Genomic DNA, 20,586 nt, shown 5'->3' on the forward strand with positions numbered 1-20,586 from the left:
TCTGAAGTCTGTGCACCAGTTTTTCAGGGTCCTATAGGTGCAATTGTTGCGACCACTGTAAATGTGACACCATCACAGAAAAATTGTATAAAATCAGAAGAAGAAAGAGAACTCTAATATGATGGCTGCACACCAGCTGGATGATTATAACAACATCACATCACATGAGTAACTTCAACATGACGAGACTTCAAGGACTCCAACAATGTTCATACAGTGAGGATAAATAATGTTTTTTATTATTTATTATAAAAAGGACACAATATAGATATATAAAATGCAGCCAGAACTCCAATAACTAACATGTCCATTAATTTGACACGTTGGTTTATATATAATTTCTTTTTCTCTCTTAGCTTTTCAGCTCCACATTTTTGCCATTTCTTCCACACTCAACTCTTTTCTACAAGCTGAGCACACAGTGAAGGTAGGGGAGGGCTGGTGGCATTAAGAGATTTGATTGGGCAATCTAGGGGCCAGTTAGTTCTTTCCTTTGGTGAAAGTTGGGCTCTTCAATTCAGCATGGTACAACTCCAAAGATTCTGCAACATCAAACCCTCTGTCTGCTAATATTACATCCAGTTACAAGATGAGCTTCCCGACCCCCTGAACTACGGATGCCCTACATGACTGTTAGGACAACTTATGTATTGCAAGTATGCAGTACTAAGAATAACTTGATGTTTCTGACTTTGCATTATGAATTGTTTACTCACTGACAAACATTTCAAGTTCTACTAAATTAAAAAACAATTTGTGGTAACCTGATTATGATTCAAAAAGAATAATTAACAACACTTCTTGTAATGGTGTTAAAATCAGCCCAGCTTTTATTTTCATATGCAAAAAGTAAAAGAAAATCAGCCAACATACTGGACACACATAATTGTCAATATAATTGTTTATTGTTCAACACAATAAACAATTATACTGTCACCATGGTTACTGGTATTGAAAGCTTATTGATAATTTGTCCAAGTAAAGAATGCCCTCTCACAAATGTCATGTGACCACCTCATTGGCTTACAGAATCGTGATGTCACACACATTTAGAATCTTACCACCACTGTGATCCTTTGATCCTTTGATCCTAAAACCCTTAAATAGGGGTGAGACGCAAGAACTTTCAGTCCGTTATTCGCAGCATTTATGTGTGCAGCATTTAAACGTTCGCCAGAGAAGCCTTTTTTTTGGATCCTTTTCAGAGTCACTGTTAACAGATTCCAACATGTCTCCAAGAAAACAGAAAAAAAGAGAAAACGTAAAGCCCAGCGCTCCTCTTTGCAATCGAGAAGACGATACTCAACTGCAGAAGATGTGCTCGGAAGAAATGCATGAGCAAAATCTCATGAGCAATCACAATACGCGACACCCGCCCCAGCCAGAGTACACCAGTTACATCTGGGAAAGTTTTTTTAAACAACGAGCGGAGATTATCAAACTGAGAGAGCACTGTGAGAGAAGGACCGCTGAAGTAGATAGACTGTTCAAACAGCTTCTTGATAAGGAGGATATTCAAAAGGAGAAAGAAATGGAACTCCTAGATATGCGGGGGAGGAACTTTGAGCTCCAAGCAAAGCTTAATAAAGTACAAGAAAAACCAACAGAAGAAATCCTCCAACAGAAGAAAAACGAGAAAGAGAGGGAAAAAAAGATTCAGGAGCTGCAAGTAAAGCTGGATGAAGCTCTGCAAAAAAATCAAGAACTCCTCCAAGAGAAGAAACAACTGGTCATAAAACTCCAAGGCACTGAGATAAATCAAAAAGTGCTGAAAGGAAGGGTTGAGTTTCTTCAAAAGAAAGCGCAACAGACCATGAAAAAGGAAGATATGGATTGCAAGCTTCAGGACAGCGAGAAACACAAGGAAGCCTTGCAAATAAAGCTTGATGAAGCTCTGCAAAAAAATCAAGAACTCCTCCAAGAAAAAGAACAAATGGACATAAAGCAGCGCAAACTGCAAGGCATGGAGGAAAAGCACAAAGGACTTCAGGCAAAGCTTGAAAAAACACTGAACAAAAATAAAGAGTTGCTTCAAGAAAAAAAGCAACTAGAAATTAAACAGAAAGAAACGGACTCCAAGCTTGAAGGCGTGGAGGAAAAATACACCGCGCTGAAAATAAAGCTTGATAAAACAGTGCAAAGAAATAAGGATTTCCTACAAGACAAAGAACAGCATGACACGAAACAGAAAGATCTGGATTGTGAGCTGCAGAACATCAAGAAACACAACCAAGGTTTGCAAGTAATGCTTGATGAAGCTCTGCAAAAAAATAAAGAAATCCTTGAAGAGAAAGAAAAACTGGACATAAACCAGAGAGGCATGCAGGAAAAATACGGAGCGCAGCAGGTAAAGCTTGATGAAACGCTGCACAAATATCAAGAGCTGCTTCAAGACAAAGAACAACGGGAAATAAAGCAGAAAAAAGATAAACAAATTCTCCAGAACTTTGAGAGGAAAAACCAACAACTGCAAGACCATTATAACAAACTGAACTCCAAAACAACTGAGCTGGAGGGGGAAAAGAAAAAAGTGCAAAAACAATGCTCAGAGATGCAGAGTAAGCTCAGTGACATGCTGAGAAAAAACACAGAACTGGAGAAACTTTCCAACAACTTGAAGTGCAAAAACACTGAGGTGCAGATGTTAAAGCAGCAACTAGAGAAAACAAGCAAAGACCTGCAGTGTACACTTCAAGAACTCGAGAGAAGTCAGCAGCTACAAGACGCACACAACAAATTACAACACAGTTATACAGAGATGCACGAGGCAAAGCTTATGCAGGAGGCCAAATGTAAAGAACTGAAAGAAAGGCTCGAAGAAAAACAAGCCAAATTAGAAGAAGTGGAGACAACATGCAGGAAACTCGAGAAGGAAAATACACAAACAATTGATGAGTTACGAACCCTCATCCTAGAGAAAAAAGTGCTCGTGGAAAAGATGATGGAAAAGAAGAAAAAACGCTTCCGCTTCTTCTGGAGAAAGAGCACTCCTGCTTTTTCTACTTTTTCTACTTTTCCTTCTGCTGATGTCACCCCGTCTTCCTCCTCCACCGTTGCATCGTAATTTTCACCTTAACTCCTAACACCTGTCCCATCTCCCCCCCCCCCTCCCACCCCCCCTTTCTCTTTCACCCTCACCCCCCAACCAGTCCCGACAGTTGACTGCCCCCTCTAGAGCCTGGTTCTGTCATAGGTTTCTTCCTTTAAAGGGAGTTGTTCCTATCCACTGTCGCACCCAGTGCTTGCTCAGAGGGCATAGTTGGGGTTCTCTCTCCTCTATCTCTTTCCTCCTTTCTATCCCTTTCCTTTACCCTCTTCTTTACCCCCCACCCCTCCCCCCTTTTCTATTCCCCCGCTTTTCTATTTCCTTAATAATTTAATAATAAACACAATTGGCTACATTTTAAATGTGTCTGATCAACGTCTTCATTCAAGAATGAATTGTCTTTCTCACGGAGTCATGTGTATTTTGTGTTTTCCTCGGGCTGGTGATCCCCGCGGTCGTTCAGCCCCGGAGTCCAGAGTTTTAGTGTTTTAATCACATTTAGTGTTACATTTCAGATCACCACAATAGGATATCCATAATTTAGGATTCAGGCATTTGTTTTAGTTCAATATCGTAATCATTCTATGACTGAGTAGTTTACAGAACCTTCAGTCTGCAGCAATAACTTCTGTTGGAGCTATTTGTTCTTATTTTTTATTATTTTGAAATTAGTTAAAGTTTGTTGTTAGTTTACTTATATTTTGGGGTTTATTTACAAGTTTATTTGTAGGTTAATATTTCTTTCAATGTTTTGTTTGTTTGATGTTACCTTGTTAAATTAGTCAGTAAAAGCTGTAGGGCCATTTTGTTTCTATAAATAAAGAGACTGGTATAGGACCAGCATGCACTGGGGTGAGCCTATGGTTTTTTACTAGAGCAGGAGAAGCAGCAGGAAGTAACTAAAAATGGATCTTGTTATTGCTTGCCAAACTGGATAAAATAAACCATAAAAACGCAACTTTAAAGTTTGGACAGTGGACTTCTTTTGCCTGCGTACGAAATATTATCTCAGTGCAGCAGTGGCTTGTGGACCTTTAACTGTGGGATGTTTGGTTTGTCAAACAAAAGGAATTGCCACTACAAAAAGTAAAAAACCTGCCCGTGGACAAAGGAATAATCCTTCATTAATGGATATGTTGGATATATGGATTTCAAGGATCACCGTCGAACTCGAATAAAAGTTACTGGATCGTCTGTAAGTACTCCAGACGGATTTGATGTTGAAGCCTGGATCAACATGTCACTCGTTCATCAAAGCTGGTGAGTGATAATATTGTTTAAGCCGTAAAGGAAAACGGTGAAGCTATTGGAGTTTAAAGACATTATTTCACTACAAAGACTGATGAACTGAGTTTTGATGTACTAAATTTGTGCATAATAGGATCACTAATTGAAACATGCCAACGCCCTCTGTGGAAATCTTTGTTCACTGCAATCATGTTTGCGCTTTATGCTATGGATTCTCAGTGTGCTGTGCATCTTTATAATGTTTGAAATAATCCAAGAGGACAATAAAAATGTCGGATATTAAGAGTAAACAAGAGAGTAAACAAGAGGATGACACTCAGATGCAAGCAGAGAAAAGAAGCATCAAATTTACGCCAAAAGGTTTGGATTTGTATATAAAGACATGCCAAGAAAAGCGGAGTTCAATGTGTAAGCAAGCATCTAAGTACATGGGGAAAATTTCTGCTTTAATGACCTCACATGAGAAGGTTAAGGAAGTGTCTTCTGAATTTGGGAAGTTTATTAAATGCTATCAAGATGCAAACGCTTTGCAAGAATCCTTTTTAAGTTTGCCACTGCCAGAAGATGAAGTGAAAAGGCAAAGCGCACATTTTCAGTCTAAGGTGACAGCATTCTCTGTTTTTATGGACAAAGTAAAGGTTTGGTTGCAGCAAGCAGGCGAGCCGTATACTGAACAAAGCAATACTGCTCTTAATGATCAAGCTGTTGAAAGTTTGGATGAAATAAATCCTGAAGACAGTGTCTCTAATATCTCAAGTGTAAAGCCACCTTCGAAAACATTGTCACAGCAAAGTCGAATTTCATCAACATCTTCCGCACGCATTAAAGCTGCGGCTGACAAGGCAGCGCTCATGGAGCGACTCGCTGCATTAAAGAAAAACATTCTATTGAAGCGCAAGAGGAAAAACTGAGAAAAGAAAAGGAGAAATTATCCTTGGAAACAGAGTTGGCAGCAACTAAGGCAAAGCTTCGTGTCTTAAAAATAAACTCAGTTTGTAGCTCTGAGCGTTCTGATGGAATGAACTCTTATTTTGAAAGAGGGCACGTACAAGAAGCGCCTAATTTAAATCCTTGTGCTGATACATTTGTTCCGGCAGAAAGAGATTACTCTGGTACAAATTCTGCATCTGAATCACAAGTAATCATACCTAGACAAAGTCAAAACCAACATCAGGTGGATGAGGTGATGGTAAAAGTTGATGATTCAGCTCAAGTGACGCAGCAAACACAGCCTCAGTCTCCTACTTTGACTGAGAATTGCACGAAGGAGATTGTCAATATTATGCAAAAACAAAATGACATCACTACTTTGCTTGTAAAACAAAACTTATCTTCTGTCCTTCCAGCTAGAAACATCCCTATGTTTGATGGAGACCCTTTACAGTACAGATCATTTATGAATGCCTTTGAAAATGGAGTGGAAGCTAAAACTGATAACTGGAGCGACTGTTTGCATTTTTTAGAGCAGTTCACTAGGGGGCAGCCTAAAGACTTGGTGCATAGTTGTCAGCATTTACCTCCTGAGCAGGGCTATTCCACAGACAAATATCTTCTTGAAGAACATTTTGGGAACGGAAATAAAATTGCCTCTGCATAGATGGAGAGGATTGTGAGTTGGGCACCTATTAAAAGTGAGGATGTGAAAGGTCTACAGTCATTCTCTCTTTTTCTTCAAGGATGTTCGAGTCTAACACAGCAAGTTGTTTATATGAAGGAGTTGGATTTGCCCTCAAATATGAGAATGATTGTTATGAAACTTCCATACAAATTGAGGGAAAAATGGAGAGTTGTTGCCTATGAACTGCAGGAACAAAATGGTCACAGAGCAGTGTTCACTGATCTGGTTGCCTTCATAATAAAACAGGTGAAAGTAGCATAAGATCCAGTGTTTGGCAACATCCAAGACTCACAATCTGGAAGCAGCTTTAAAGTTTCAAGTTCCACCAAGCAAAGAAAAAAGGGAAGTAGTTTTGCCACTAATGTCAGTACGGTTCCAGGAGTCAAAACTCAATCAACTGGAAGCAGAACAAATTCCACTGTTCTGCATAGTTGTTTGTTTTGTTCACACAGCAATCATTTACTAGAGAATTGTAAGCAGTTTAAAGCTAAAATGCATCGAGATAAGCTGACTTTTAACAAGGAAAGGGGAATTTGTTTTGGTTGTTTAAAAGTTGGTCACATAAGCAAAGACTGTAGGAGTCGTTTGAGACACAGCAGCTGAGCAAATGATCATTTCATGCTGAAGACATCCTCAGACAGAATTAAACACATACATAAACACAGCCTGGTGCCAATAACACAGCTAATGACACTGCTGTATCACTGGCGTTACTGATTAAAGACCATATCTGAAGGAAATCTTTGAACACAACAGAAAGTGACCTTTTAAACCTGCGACACTGATGCTGCATTCAAGGACCATTAAAAACATTGTAAAGGACTTAAGAACATCAAGAAAATGTGACTTGTTTCTCTGCAATGAAGCTGTTTTAGTGAAGAAAGTTGAAAGGTCACAGAGCGACTGCTGAATCTTCTGCTCTAAACATGAACTCTGAACTTTGTGATGCTTCAGGAGGAAAACTGCTTCAGTTATTCTCTCAGATTAGTTTCATATTTTCTGCATCAGATTTGAGTGAGATCCTGGAATGAAGACAGAAGAAAAGACTTTGTTCAAAGTTTGATTTATAGTCAAACCTTCCAGTTTATTCACACAATAAAACATCAACACAATATATGAATTCATTCATTAAAATCACAGTTTTTCCTCATTTGTTTGATGATTTTGACAAAAACAAACACAAACACACACACATGGTCTGCCATACTCATAAAGAGAAATGTCGACATTTTTCAATACAAATATTCCAGAAACATTTAGAGGATAGAGAAGTTTACATTTTCATGTGGAGAAATATTTTAGTAAATCAAAATGATGATGAGCAGTGATAGCCTCCATAAACAGTCACAGGAAAGATCTCCTTTAAAAACTCAGAAACATCAAGAGAACAACTAGAAGATGTGGAGGTACCACCCATAATGTTTGACTGACAGCTGATCTCTGTGCAGAAATGATGGAGAGAAAATAAAATGAAACTAAAATACAGATTTAAACCCACAATATGAAAGACTTCAGTCTATTTCACTTTAATCAACTCAGCTGTGTCTCCATAATTTTGAAGCCAAAGTCCAGCATAGAGCGGCTGAGTGAATGTGGTCTGGACTCTGTGGAGGAGAGTCATGGTTTCAGAGACGCTGTAGAAGGACAAAATACCTGCTCTGTGATCCAGGTACACTCCTACTCTGGAGGAACGAGGACCTGAGACAGGAGTTTCAATGTTGTTGTACCGAAATGTATAACTGTTGTTGTTACAATCTAATGACCAAGATTTGGCATTATGTCCAAACCAGCATTCATTACCCCATCCTTTTCTGCTGATATTCTTGTATGCGACTGCTACATAAACTCCTCTCCCTCTCCACTCCACCTCCCAGTAACAACGTCCAGTCAGACTCTCTCTACTCAGGACCTGAAACCATCCAGTGAATCTGTCTGGATGATCAGAATAAGACTGTTGTTGTTTCACTGCTGTTGCTTTTCTGTTCCCCCCTGATAATAACAGGTGTTTGTGTGCTGTGTTTGGATCCAGTGTGATTTCACGTGAATATTTTAAGAATTCAGCTCTGGTCTTTGGCTCTGGTCGTGACAGTAAAACATCCACTTCAGTGACTGTCAGTGAGATGTTTGTCCATTCCTCTCTCAGAATGTCCTGTAGTTTATCTCTGACCTCTGACACAGCTGCTGTCACATCCTCAAAGTAGCTCAGAGGACGGATATTGATGCTGGATGAGTCTGTAGACTCACTGAGTGCTGACAGTGAGGGGTAGTTGTGTAGAAACTGGATGTGATCCTGTGTGTGTGAGAGCTGCTTCAGCTCAGCATCTTTCCTCTTCAGCTCAGTGATCTCCTGCTCCAGCTTCTCCTGAAGCTCTTTGACTCGACTCACTTCAGTTTCCTGCTGGGATCTGATCTGCTGCTTCACATCAGAGCTTCTTTTCTGGATGAGATGGATCAGCTCAGTGAAGATCTTCTCACTGTGCTCCACTGTTTGATCAGCAGACTGATTGATGGCCTCCACCTCCTGTTGAAGCAGCTTCACATCTTTCTCTCTGTCCTGGATTCTCTGCTGGATGTTTTGTCGACTCACCTCCAGCTCTCTCTGCCTCTCAGTCCTTTCTGCTGCAGCTGAGACTGTGTCGTGGCCTTTATGTTCATCCACAGAGCAGAGATAACAGATACTCTGCTGATCAGTACGGCAGAACATCTTCATCACCTCATCATGACGAAAGCAGATGTTCTCCTGGAGCTTCTTGGAGGGCTCCACCAGCTTGTGTTTCTTGAATGTAGGTGAATCATAATGAGTCTGAAGGTGTTTCTCACAGTAAGATGCCAGACAGAATAAACAGGACTTGAAGGCTTTCATTTTTCTCCCAGTGCAGACATCACAGGCCACATCTTCAGGTCCAGCATAGCAGTGATCAGCAGGAGCAGCTTGGAGTCCAGTCTTCTTCAGCTCCTCCACTAAATCTGCTAACATGGTGTTTTTCACCAGGACAGGCCTCGCTGTGAAAGTCTGTCTGCACTGAGGGCAGCTGTAGATTTTCTTCTTTTCCTCTTCATCCCAGAAGCTTTTAATACAGTTCATGCAGTAGCTGTGTCCACAGGGAATAGTCACCGGATCCTTCAGTAGATCCAAACAGACTGAACAGCAGAATTTTGTTTGATCCATTTGATTCATGTGCTGTGCCGTTTCACCGTCTCTCAGTGACTGTCAGACAGTTTCACTTCCTCTGAACAGAAACAACCTCTGTGCTCTGAAGGGAAACAGATCTCTGCTCTTGTTCACCTTTAGACCCATCGTGATACAGACACATCTGTGAAGGGAGATATATTCTTACAGAGCGACCAAGAGCCAATCACATGATGCAGGGTGTGGTATGTGTGATTACATCATGTAGTAACAAGTCTGACCCAGTTAAAATTTTATCGTTTATCTTTACTTGGATGTTTGAAATTTGACAGTCAACACTCAGCGAGTTCATTTTATATTTCAAAAAGTTCAGCAAAGTTTAGGATGCTGTGATGAATAAAAATAAATGACACTTTATATTTTGACATTTTCTAATCTTAGTTCATTCTCACACTTACAGAATGATGCATGGGAACAACTGACTCCACTAAATCAAACCTATGTTCAAATGAGATTATGATCATTAAATAGTAACAAATATTTAAATTTAGCAATAACAAATGCAGATCGGTCCACAGTGTTTAAAAAACAAACAAACAAAACATTATTTTGTAGTTTTTCCTGTGTACACAGTCACAGTGGATTTAAAAAACCTGAACTGTTTAGTAATTTTTCACAAAGTGTCCATGTCAGTAATTCATTCAAATGTATTTTGGTCTTAAACTGATCCAGTAAATGTAACTTTTTCTCACCTACTTAATCGAGTATTTTAGTTGTTTAACTGTCATTATAACTAAACTGAGCATCCAAAGCTTTTCTCACTGCAGTTTTGTTGTGCAGTTATAGCAGCACTTTGAATCATCCACAGTTTTATAGAACTGTCTGTTGAATTGTTGTTTTGTTTGGTGCGATGGTTCATTTATTTAAATATTGATGATAATTTGATATATTTGATTATTTATTACTGGTGCAAACAATTCATTTCTTCATGGTGCAAATATATAGTAGACTCAGGAGTTTAACTCAGTTTTCTTGGCCTTTGTTTATCGTTCATTTAAAATCTTAATGGGTAAAGATCATCATAATTACATATGAAATTATATGTACAAATTATATGTTCCATTACACTATTAACAGCACAGATTATACAGCAAACATCAGATTCATGGATGGAGCCAGAGGCTAAATGACTGTTCAGTCCTCTTTAGGAAACGATCTTCATATGACGACAAACACGACAACAATCAGCTGTCAAACTGTACAAGAAGTTCACAGTAATGTAAAAGAAGTTATATCACTTTATTTTTAAATGTACGCACTCAGGGTCAGGACTGAAGACACTGATCGAGAAAATACTCTAAATATAAATATTCACCTAAACATTCAAAATTATTCAATTGCATGAAAAGAAATATGAACTCTCTACAATACTGGCTTCTGATTGGTTGAAAAAGCAGGTGCTGAACTTCAGAAGAGCTAAACCTGCAAAACTGTGTAAAACCAGAGTGGATGCTGCCCTCTGACCTTTCAGAAGTACGATCTTTTTATGAAGACACAGAGGCAGAGTTATTATTCATCACTTTAAAGATGATATTCGTTACATGTTCTTCACTCGTTGTCTAGTAAAGTCCAGAGAATGAGACACATAATTTCAAAACATACAGCTGCATGTTAGAGATCACAGAGTTCTTCAGTCTTATGAGAACTCATGGAGACTAAATGTCAGACACATCAACAGTAAATGTCGTTCCTCCCCCCGTGAGTTTGTGTCCTCCACACTTGTTTACACAAACATCTGAGGTTTGAACAGTGTGCAAAACCACATGTTACAAAGCTGCTGAGCTACTGAATACTGGAATATTTCATTCAATATCACCATCTGACCAAAGGACAAACACAGAGAGGATTAGAGCGCCAAACTTTGTTTCAAACTGTTTCAGATTTTAGAGGCAAAAAGCAGAATTTCTACCTGGACAAAGAAATCAAAGCAGGAGAAAAACAAGCTTTTTACATTTATTCAAAGGCATTATGTGAATGTACTCTGAGCCACAGCCTCCTAAAGTAAAGACATTTTATCATCTAAACCAGACAGAGTCATGTTTTCAGCAGTGTCTGTATCCTCCATATAGACCATGCCATGGTCCACCTAGGGTGACCAGGTGTCTGACTTTATGTGGGACTACACAGCGCTCAGTCCTTGTTTCCCTGTGCCACACACACATTGAGCCAATGTCCAGTTTTTTTATTGACTCTAGTTTCTGTCGATCGGTAGGCCCACAAAAAAACCCTGTACAGGAAGTAGATTTCATCTCTCTGATAAAAGGAGTTCTAATCCCTGATCCTATGAGTCTGACCCAGTAGATAATATTTATATGATCATATTTATGCCTTTGTTGTTTCACAAAGGGTTAAAAACATTCACAGGTTGGACTGTGGTTCTCCTTTTAGCGTCTCTGCTGGAATTTGAACTGTGAACCTCTTAGATCCAAACTTCTGACCTGCTCATCTCACAGAGGACAAAAGGGAAGAACCCCGAATCTCTTCTTCACCTCACTTTTATACCTGCTCACCCTTTCTCCCCCCTTCCCTCAGTGGACGTCACATCTTCACACTTGGGCCAATCAGGTTGTTGACATTTGATCATCCGATGTCCACCCACACCTCATCTCTCTCTCTCTCTCTGATTTACAAGATTTAACACAAAGTTTAAACTTTAAAATCACTTCATTACATTTTCTTTGTTATTCTTAACACAGAAAATTCACATTCAAAAACTTAAACACAGAATAAAACAGAGTAGCCAGTAGTGGGACATGGTCCCAGCAACTCTGATGGTGACGGCCCGTTTGAAGCTGAAGCTCCGGCACATGTGTCAAAAAATCAACACACTGCTTCAGAAACGCTGTGCTGAGGCTTGGTTTGACTGAACAGAGTCACGTGATCAATGACGTCTGAAGCTTCATTCAGCACGTCACTGCTTCAGTACCTGATTCAATGATTTATAAGGAATTGAACCATTGGTGGGATTTGTGCTGTGTTTTGTTGATTTTGTGAGAGCGAATCAGTGTGTGACATAATTATAGACATGGAGCCAGGAAGAGAGGACGCTCTGCCTGTTCCTGAATAAAAACCAGTTCATCAGCAATTCTGCTCCCAGGTCTAAAATATGATACACATACTTACAAATATAGAAGTTATAGTATATAATATATCTTCCTGATGATCGAGGAAAAATGAATCTTCCCATTGAATGTTTTTGGTGATTTCCTTCCTCTTTGGAGCTAAAAGACACCACCCAAACACATGAGCTATCAATGGAAAGACAGGATCTCCTCTATTTAGTACATTGGGATTTATTAGGATAGCTCAAATAAGTCAAAAGATATAGACCAAAAATAAATGTTTATTACTGAGGACATAAATGAATAGGCTGGTTCTCAGGAGGATATAAATGTACCTGACTGCTGGTTAATTACTTAATCAGGTGGAAGCAGGGACCTCACAGCACAAGCATACTCACAACCTATGAGATTGATTATAAGATTATAAGATTTTTTTTTTTTATTAGCAAAAAACATCAAGAAGCCACAGGACAACAACCCATGGCACGTGTTTAAAATCAGACGGCCTCTGATGTCCAAATGAAGCTTTCTGAAGCTTGCATTGAAAAAATGGTTCATTACTCGAAGCTTTTCATCACAGTCCTCTTTGGTGACATCTGGTGGACAAAACTATGAAGAGCAGCTTAAATCTGCAGCTTATAATGAACTGCTTCATTATGATTGCCCACTCTGCAGACCTGAAAAAATAATGTCATGTTTATTTCAATAATAAATCATTTAGATGAAAAAACCAGGACAGGAGACTGAACAGGTGACGCAGCTAGGGGCAACTGATGCAGCTGGTGGCAACACTACAGACCAAGCTGGAACACTGAAAGGCAGAGGAGCAGGCTCAACGAAAACAGTTTGTGTGAAACTGGTTCCATGCATTGAACCAGCAGGTCAGAAACAGTACTTAGAATTCAATGCGGCCCCGGAAAAGGTCTCTGTAATTTCAGTCACAGGTAAAGAAAGAAGACTGCCGTTATTATTATCACCTGCCACACAAAACGGCCCCAGAATAAACAGTCCTAAAGTCTGAAACAGAATAATTGTGTCTTTCACTCACCATAGCTCTGAAATACAGGGGTCCAGCTGTGGTGAGGGGCGTCTGCGGCGTGAGCGCCGCTTCCTTCCCGAAGGTCGGACCGCAGGGCAGAGCAAAATATTCTCCGCCAGGCAGGGAAGGCAAGTAGCTGTGGCTGGGTGGAGATGTAATTCACGGCGAAGAAAGTCCTGTGCCAGAGGGGGCAGTAAACTTAGCAGCCAGGGGAGACAAGAGAAGAGTTGCTGTCGCTGGGCTTCAACAGTGCGACGAAGCTCCTCTGGGGGGTGATCCAGCCACAGGTTCACAAGAATCTCCACATTGTAACTAATGTCATCACAGAGCTCCTCCAAAGGATTAAGTGCCACTGGGTCAATAGTGGCTGGTTCGTGCTGTCACGGCTGCGATGGCAGGCCGTGTGGGGTGTGGAAATTAGGACCCAAGATGCAGGCATGGCTTCTGATGTGAGTGAGTGTTATTTTGACGTTGACGGTACAAATAGCAGTGGTGAAGGCATGTGCAGAACATAAGGTGATCTAAACTGCAAAAACTAACAGAAACAGACCTGAAACTGAGACACAGGGAGACTCAGGGAAACAACACAAACAAACCAGCAACAAGCACCAAAAAACACAGGCTTATATACACACAGGAACAATCAGGGAATGAGAGACAGGAGGGAGACACAGCTGGGGTAATTAGGCAGGACGAGACAAGGGAAGCAAAACTAGAAACACTGACAACAGACACGGTCCTTCATAGTAAAACAGGAAACACACCGAACTCTAGACATGTAAACTTAACACAGACTGGGGAGACAGAACATAGGAACCTGAAACGAGGGACAGGAGAGCACAGAGAACACTAAACACTGGGAATAACCACAAACAACCCAAAATAAAAAAAACACAGAATATTAATAAACTTAAACATAAACACGGAGTCACAGACTCTGGACCACGACAAATACATCATGTGTAATTTTTTATGTCATGTGTCGTTTCCATTGCAAATATTAATCACAGTTAAAGAGGGGATGTCAGGAAAGAAAACTCCAGAGCTGTGATGTCATCAAGTACACTTCCTTTCCAATTGTAGAACGATTGCGTTCTGTTCTCGGGAAGTCCGGATTCCCATGTGAACTTATGAAGTCCGCACTAGCAAGAACGCGAGTACGGACTCACGTACTTGAGCATTTAGAAACGGCCTAACAGTCTGCAGTTTATGAAGAAATCTCAGCTAACGTCAGCTAACAATGTTAGCTTGGTGGCAAGTAGCCTTCATAAATAGTAACAAAAATCACAGAGACATCAAAGATACTGAAGTTTCGCCTATCCCATTCTTCTTATGACGTGGTGTCGGAAATGCATTCCTGCCTGTGCACTGCTGGCTCTGTTGTGCTGGCTCCGGGTCCATTGTGTAATTGATGCCACCAACATTAACAGGACACTTACATTAGAGCCTGTTATTGTGTGTTTTGTTTAGGTTTCTGGCAATCGAAGAATCGAAGAAACTGTATTAATTCCAGAGGGAAATTGAGTTTTTTTAAAAAAAGGGCCACTGGTTGGACATGAACCCTCGACAGCCTCCCTCAGCCATACATCATATGATTGCACGGTCATCCATCCGAGCTAAAGCTGCACCCGACTGCATTTAATCACCAAAATTGGAGAAGGGATTGAGAGGACATAGCCTAACATATGAAACAGGAAATGACCACTGTGTGTTCCATTTATTTTAACAAAGTAACTGTATTCTGAATATCACCTATTTAAATGGGAACTGTAATGGAATACAATTACTCATATTTTGCATTTTAAATACGTAACGCCGGTACATGTATTCCATTACTCCCCAACACTGCCCAATGAAACACATTTAGCACTATGGATAAAAATGATCCAATGTGAAAATGCAATTTGACCCCCAACCCCCATAATCCAACCCTTGAAAGAGAAAGAACATGACGAGAGAGGATGACATGAGAGCTTGTCACATTTCACTCACTTATTCTCAGCTTAACTCAATTGGTTTCAGTAGTCAAAGAAGCGCGGAGCGCAACCTTAAGCGACCTGTGAAACCTCTCGCACAGTGTGCTTATGGACCTTTGTGCGCATGGAACGCATGCAGCCCATTCCCTAACTGACTTGCAAAGGCCTGGCCAAACAAATGTGGAGCTGACCAATTTGACAGAGGCAAAAACGCAAAGACGCCATGAAACGGGAACCACGGGCCATGAGCGACCAGTCGAAACATTACAGACCAGAGGAGGAAAGGTCTGTGCTCCAGCATGAGGCCTGCCAGTGCAGACTGAAGTGCAAAGATGTCCGAGTCACCCCACTGCTTCAGGGCCAATCAGAATGTCCGGCCATCAGTTTGTGCCCTGAAGCTGGGCGATGCAGCAGGACAATGATCCAAAACACATCAACAAGTCTACAAAACAAACAACTACAAAATAAAAGCTTTGGAGTGTCCTAATGAAAGTTTGGACTTAAATGAGAGTGAAATACTTTGGCATGATCTTAAACATCCTGTCCATGTTTGAAAACCCTCCAGTGTTTCTAAAAGAAATAAAAAGGTTGTGGAATTGCGTAATCAAAGTCTGGATTTAAATCAGATTGAGATGCTTTGCTGTGGTTCATTTTTTACATGCAGAATAGTAAAGTGAACCAGAGTCAAATTCCTTTTTTGTGTGCACAAACTTGGTCAAATAAAGATGATTTTGATTCTGATTCAATAAATTCTGCAATAAGGAGTCAGCCAAAATTCCTCCATGGTAATGCAAAAGACTCATCGTCAGTAACAATAAATTCTTGATTGCTGTTTTTGTTAGTATGGGAGACACAACCTGTTATTAGGTTTTGAGAGTAATTATGTTTTGATATTGAAAAGTGGAGAAAGTGTGAGAGTGAGTGCAGAGGTTTGAATAAACAGGTGTGTGTGTGTGTGTGTGTGTGTGTGTGTGTGTGTGTGTGTGTGTGTGTGTGTGTGTGTGTGTGTAAGGGATTACAAGCTCTCAAGAAAACTGATTATTTCTTTTATTTAAGTTTCATTTGTTTTAGTATAATTTAAAAACAAAACAGCAACAATTCGCAGAGATGAGATTATTTTGACTTGGTAAACGTAACAAACAGATTTTCTGTTTGTTGTTAGTTTTTCAAAAGTAACAATAACGAAGTTCACCTCCTCTTTAAAGACCGCAGGTGCAAATAGTTTAACGGTTAATGTAAAATATTTCCGAAGGAAATGTTCATGCTTTTTTAGGAAGGCTATAATCGTTCAAAAACAATGCCACACCACATCCTTCCAGTACATCTACAGTATAACGTCACAGAAAACATCATCACTGCAAAACTGGTCTGTCTTCACTGTAGACCTGGCACCCAATCAAAAACATCTGACACTGTTGGGAAAAACAAAAACAAGCAAACACAAAGTGCTGAGATGTTACATAACTGACTTGATAAAGCCACCTGAGAAAATATATTTTAGACACAAATACTATCCTCACTTTTAAAGAGCAAACTCTTAAATATTATGTTTAAAAGAAGATTTAAACCTGTTGCTGGCATAAAATTCAAAATGAGTATATATTCATATAAATAATTCATTTCTTTACAAATATATATACAGGAAGGTCTTGTATTGTCTCTGTCCCAGCCCATGAATTGGAAAACAAAAACCAAAAAAACAATAACTAAATAAAATCAAATAAATATATTCCACTTAAATACATACAAATACAAGCACATACATTTATACTTTTTTGTGGAAAAATACTTTATAAATAAAAGTCATCTAGTACAGTGCAGCAATGCTACAACAGTGATTGTGATAATTTACAGATAGAAAATAATAATAATAACGTACAGATGTGAGCCAGCTCCTGTATCAAAAACATGTCTGTTTCAGTTTACAAAACTTAGCAGTGTTTCCAAAGCAGTGAAGCCAAAGTCCAGCATAGAGCGGCTGAGTGAATGTGGTCTGGACTCTGTGGAGGAGAGTCATGGTTTCAGAGACGCTGTAGAAGGACAAAATACCTGCTCTGTGATCCAGGTACACTCCTACTCTGGAGGAACGAGGACCTGAGACAGGAGTTTGGATGTTGTTGTACCAAAATGTATAACTGTTTTTGAAGCAGTCTAGTGCCCAGGATTTTTCATTACGTCCAAATCTACATTCATTCCCACTCCCTGCTCTGCTGATATTCTTGTATGCGACTGCTACATAAACTCCTCCCCCTCTCCACTCCACCTCCCAGTAACAACGTCCAGTCAGACTCTCTCTACTCAGAACTTGCCACATTATAGTGAATCTGTCTGAATGATCAGAATAAGATTGTTGTTGTTCCACTGCTGTTACTTTTCTGATCCCCTCTGATAATAACAGCTGTTTGTGTGCTGTGTTTGGATCCAGTGTGATTTCACATGAATATTTTAAGAATCCAGCTCTGGTCTTTGGCTCTGCTGGTGGATCTGACAGTAAAACATCCACTTCAGTGACTGTCAGTGAGATGTTTGTCCATTCCTCTCTCAGAATGTCCTGTAGTTTATCTCTGACCTCTGACACAGCTGCTGTCACATCCTCAAAGTAGCTCAGAGGACGGATATTGATGCTGGATGAGTCTTTAGACTCACTGAGTGCTGACAGTGAGGGGTAGTTGTGTAGAAACTGGTTGTGATCCTCTGTGTGTGAGAGCTGCTTCAGCTCAGCATCTTTCCTCTTCAGCTCAGTGATCTCCTGCTCCAGCTTCTCCTGAAGCTCTTTGACTCGACTCACTTCAGTTTCCTGCTGGGATCTGATCTGCTGCTTCACATCAGAGCTTCTTTTCTGGATGAGATGGATCAGCTCAGTGAAGATCTTCTCACTGTGCTCCACTGTTTGATCAGCAGACTGATTGATGGCCTCCACCTCCTGTTGAAGCAGCTTCACATCTTTCTCTCTGTCCTGGATTCTCTGCTGGATGTTTTGTCGACTCACCTCCAGCTCTCTCTGCCTCTCAGTCCTTTCTGCTGCAGCTGAGACTGTGTCGTGGCCTTTATGTTCATCCACAGAGCAGAGATAACAGATACTCTGCTGATCAGTACGGCAGAACATCTTCATCACCTCATCATGACGAGAGCAGATGTTCTCCTGGAGCTTCTTGGAGGGCTCCACCAGCTTGTGTCTCTTTAATGGAGACGCATCATAATGAGTCTGAAGGTGTTTCTCACAGTAAGATGCCAGACAGACTAAACAGGACTTGAAGGCTTTCATTTGTCTTCCAGTGCAGACATCACAGGCCACATCTTCAGGTCCAGCATAGCAGTGATCATCATCAGGGGCATCTTGAAGCCTAATCCTCTTCAGCTCCTCCACCAACTCAGCTAACATGGTGTTTTTCACCAGGACAGGCCTCGGTGTGAAAGTCTGTCTGCACTGAGGGCAGCTGTGAGCTTGCTTTGTATCTTCTGCATCCCAGTGGGCTTTGAGACATCTCATGCAGTAGTTGTGTCCACAGGGAATAGTTGTGGGATCCTTCAGTAGATCCAAACAGATCGAACAGCATAATTTTGTTTCGTTGTTCTGAAATTCTAGCTCTGCCATTTCAGCTCTGAGTTTCATGCACAGCCAACATGTGTCTCTGTCTGCAATGTTAGAAAAGTTTGTCTGAGCTTCCAGACATACAAGCTGGTTACACCCACTCACAAATTTAAAGAACCATGAACGTGAAGGAATGAGGAAATATGTACCCCGTGGGTGAAACACCCAACCCTGACGTAACATCAGGGTTGGGTGTTTTGTTTTGGGTTTTTTTAGATGCAACAGTTGTTCGAGATGCTGGAGATGTATTCATTCACAACAAACAGAGGTGTGCTTTAATTACATGCTTTAATGATGTAAATGTTAATGTGATAAGTTACTTTTGTTTTATTCCCACGTTAACACTGTGCTTTAGTAAAGGGCACACCTTTTGTTAGTCTCTGCCTCATATAGTCAGGAATGTTAACAAAATAATTGCTGTAGCGTCAGTATTTGGGAAATAAAAAAATATTTTTATAAAACAAAAAAACAAATAAAAAAAGACCAAGAACACAACAGAAATCTACCAACTGACTTTGCATCTGGCCCTTCTTGTTTTCTGTTGTTGCATGCTGTTGTTTGCTTGTTTGCTCACCTCTCCTCCAGACTACACCTGGTCTCTAGCTGGCAAAGGCCCAGGAACAGCAACACCATGAGTCTTTATGACGTCCTTTTAATGGCAAGGTTGGTGGAAGGGAATGTGCCACGTGTAGTATCTGTTGGTTTTAAACGCTCAATGGTCAATGGTAACTTTATTATCCCTAACGGGAAATTGATTTGCAATATGTCCGTACAAACAAACAAACAGACAACCAACACATCACATACACTCACCAAAATTGATAAGAGATTTTTTAGTTTTGTGATTATTGTTTAGTTGTAGCTTCATTTAAGATAGGAGAGCTTGTGAGTTGGAACCACCACAGGAAAGGAAAGTGGAACCAGATGTGTAGAGGAATGCGGTGACATACATACTACATCCTGAGTTAACGGTCACCCCCCTCTCTCACTCTCCTTTTAAGGAAATGTTTAAGTTTCTATACATACCAAGCTATCTCCTATTTCAACAGACAAGCTAAAGGTTTCTCCTATTATGGAAACGTTTTTGTATACTGAACATACCACTCCCACTTCCTTGAAAGCTCACTTGGAGTATAAATAAAGAATGCGCTGAGAGCCCTGCGCGGTTTTTCTGTCACATCTGTTGTGCGCACTTTGACAGCAGAGCAGATCGGACTGACCGCCCATGCGCATGTAAAAATTAGATATCTGAGTGTGACATCATTTGCCTTTCTAATAACTTTTCTCTTCACATTTTCTTGGTCCTTCGAGCCGGATAGGAAGCATCGGCCGCTGTGTCCTGCCGTCGTGGAAAGCTGCACTGAAATCTGTCCTCTAGGTAGGAGTGAAAAAGTCCAGGGACGCTAAAATTCGATTCCTGGCCAGTGTTTTATCAAGTGGTCCACGACGCTGGGATCCAGTGGCTGACTTTCAACATAGCCAGAGAATCTTGGGAAGGTAAAGGAAGTCACTCATTTACACTCGCGTAAAACGAACTTTGGTCTCACCCGCCGAAAGGGTGTAATTAGTCTAATCCACTGCAAAGATTTGTAAAAGCGTTGGGGTGATCCACCGAACGGATTTTCAAAGTAAAAGCGTTGGGGTAATCCACCGAACGGATTTTCAAAATAAAAGCGTTGGACTGATCCGCTGAAAGGATTTTCAAAATAAAAGCTTTAGGACTGGCCTTCTGAAAAGGTCTGCGCGATTGTGTGAAATGTCTGTTTAAATGTTTGTGTTTTCTGTGTGTTGAGAGTGAATTGATTTAAACAGCAC

General features: G+C 40.4%; 2 protein-coding genes and 1 pseudogene across 3 annotated transcripts; 1 reads left to right on the plus strand and 2 right to left on the minus strand.

Moving 5' to 3' along the window:
* Positions 1–4,482: 4,482 nt before the first annotated feature.
* LOC146368122 (uncharacterized) lies at positions 4,483–5,891 on the plus strand (annotated as a pseudogene).
* A 1,084-nt stretch (positions 5,892–6,975) lies between these two features.
* Positions 6,976–9,193, minus strand: LOC146368123 (tripartite motif-containing protein 16-like). Its single transcript, XM_084913147.1, has one exon. The coding sequence runs from the start codon at positions 9,088–9,090 to the stop codon at positions 7,429–7,431; it is 1,662 nt and encodes a 553-aa protein (XP_084769273.1). The 5' UTR covers positions 9,091–9,193; the 3' UTR covers positions 6,976–7,428.
* Positions 9,194–17,079: 7,886 nt separating this feature from the next.
* Positions 17,080–18,774, minus strand: LOC146368124 (tripartite motif-containing protein 16-like). Of its 2 annotated transcripts, XM_084913144.1 has the most exons (2): positions 17,968–18,774; positions 17,123–17,257 (listed from the first exon to the last, which is right to left on the minus strand). In XM_084913144.1, exons 1-2 carry the CDS (start codon positions 18,772–18,774, stop codon positions 17,201–17,203), a joined length of 864 nt encoding a protein of 287 aa, XP_084769270.1. In that variant the 3' UTR covers positions 17,123–17,200. The 2 variants fall into 2 exon arrangements, with proteins under 2 accessions (XP_084769269.1, XP_084769270.1); XM_084913143.1 differs by having other exon boundaries at positions 17,080–18,774.
* Between the last annotated feature and the right edge of the window lie 1,812 nt (positions 18,775–20,586).

This window comes from Perissodus microlepis, chromosome 18 (genome assembly GCF_051167445.1).
Source record: "Perissodus microlepis isolate ML-2025 ecotype Zambia chromosome 18, ASM5116744v1, whole genome shotgun sequence".
In the NCBI taxonomy this organism is placed as follows: Eukaryota; Metazoa; Chordata; class Actinopteri; order Cichliformes; family Cichlidae; genus Perissodus; species Perissodus microlepis.

What these genes read in the sequence shown, in the direction of transcription:
- LOC146368123 (XM_084913147.1), bottom strand. Translation starts at nt 9,090, where the DNA reads ATGAATCAAATGGATCAAACAAAATTCTGCTGTTCAGTCTGTTTGGAT.
- LOC146368124 (XM_084913143.1), bottom strand. Translation starts at nt 18,774, where the DNA reads ATGGCAGAGCTAGAATTTCAGAACAACGAAACAAAATTATGCTGTTCG.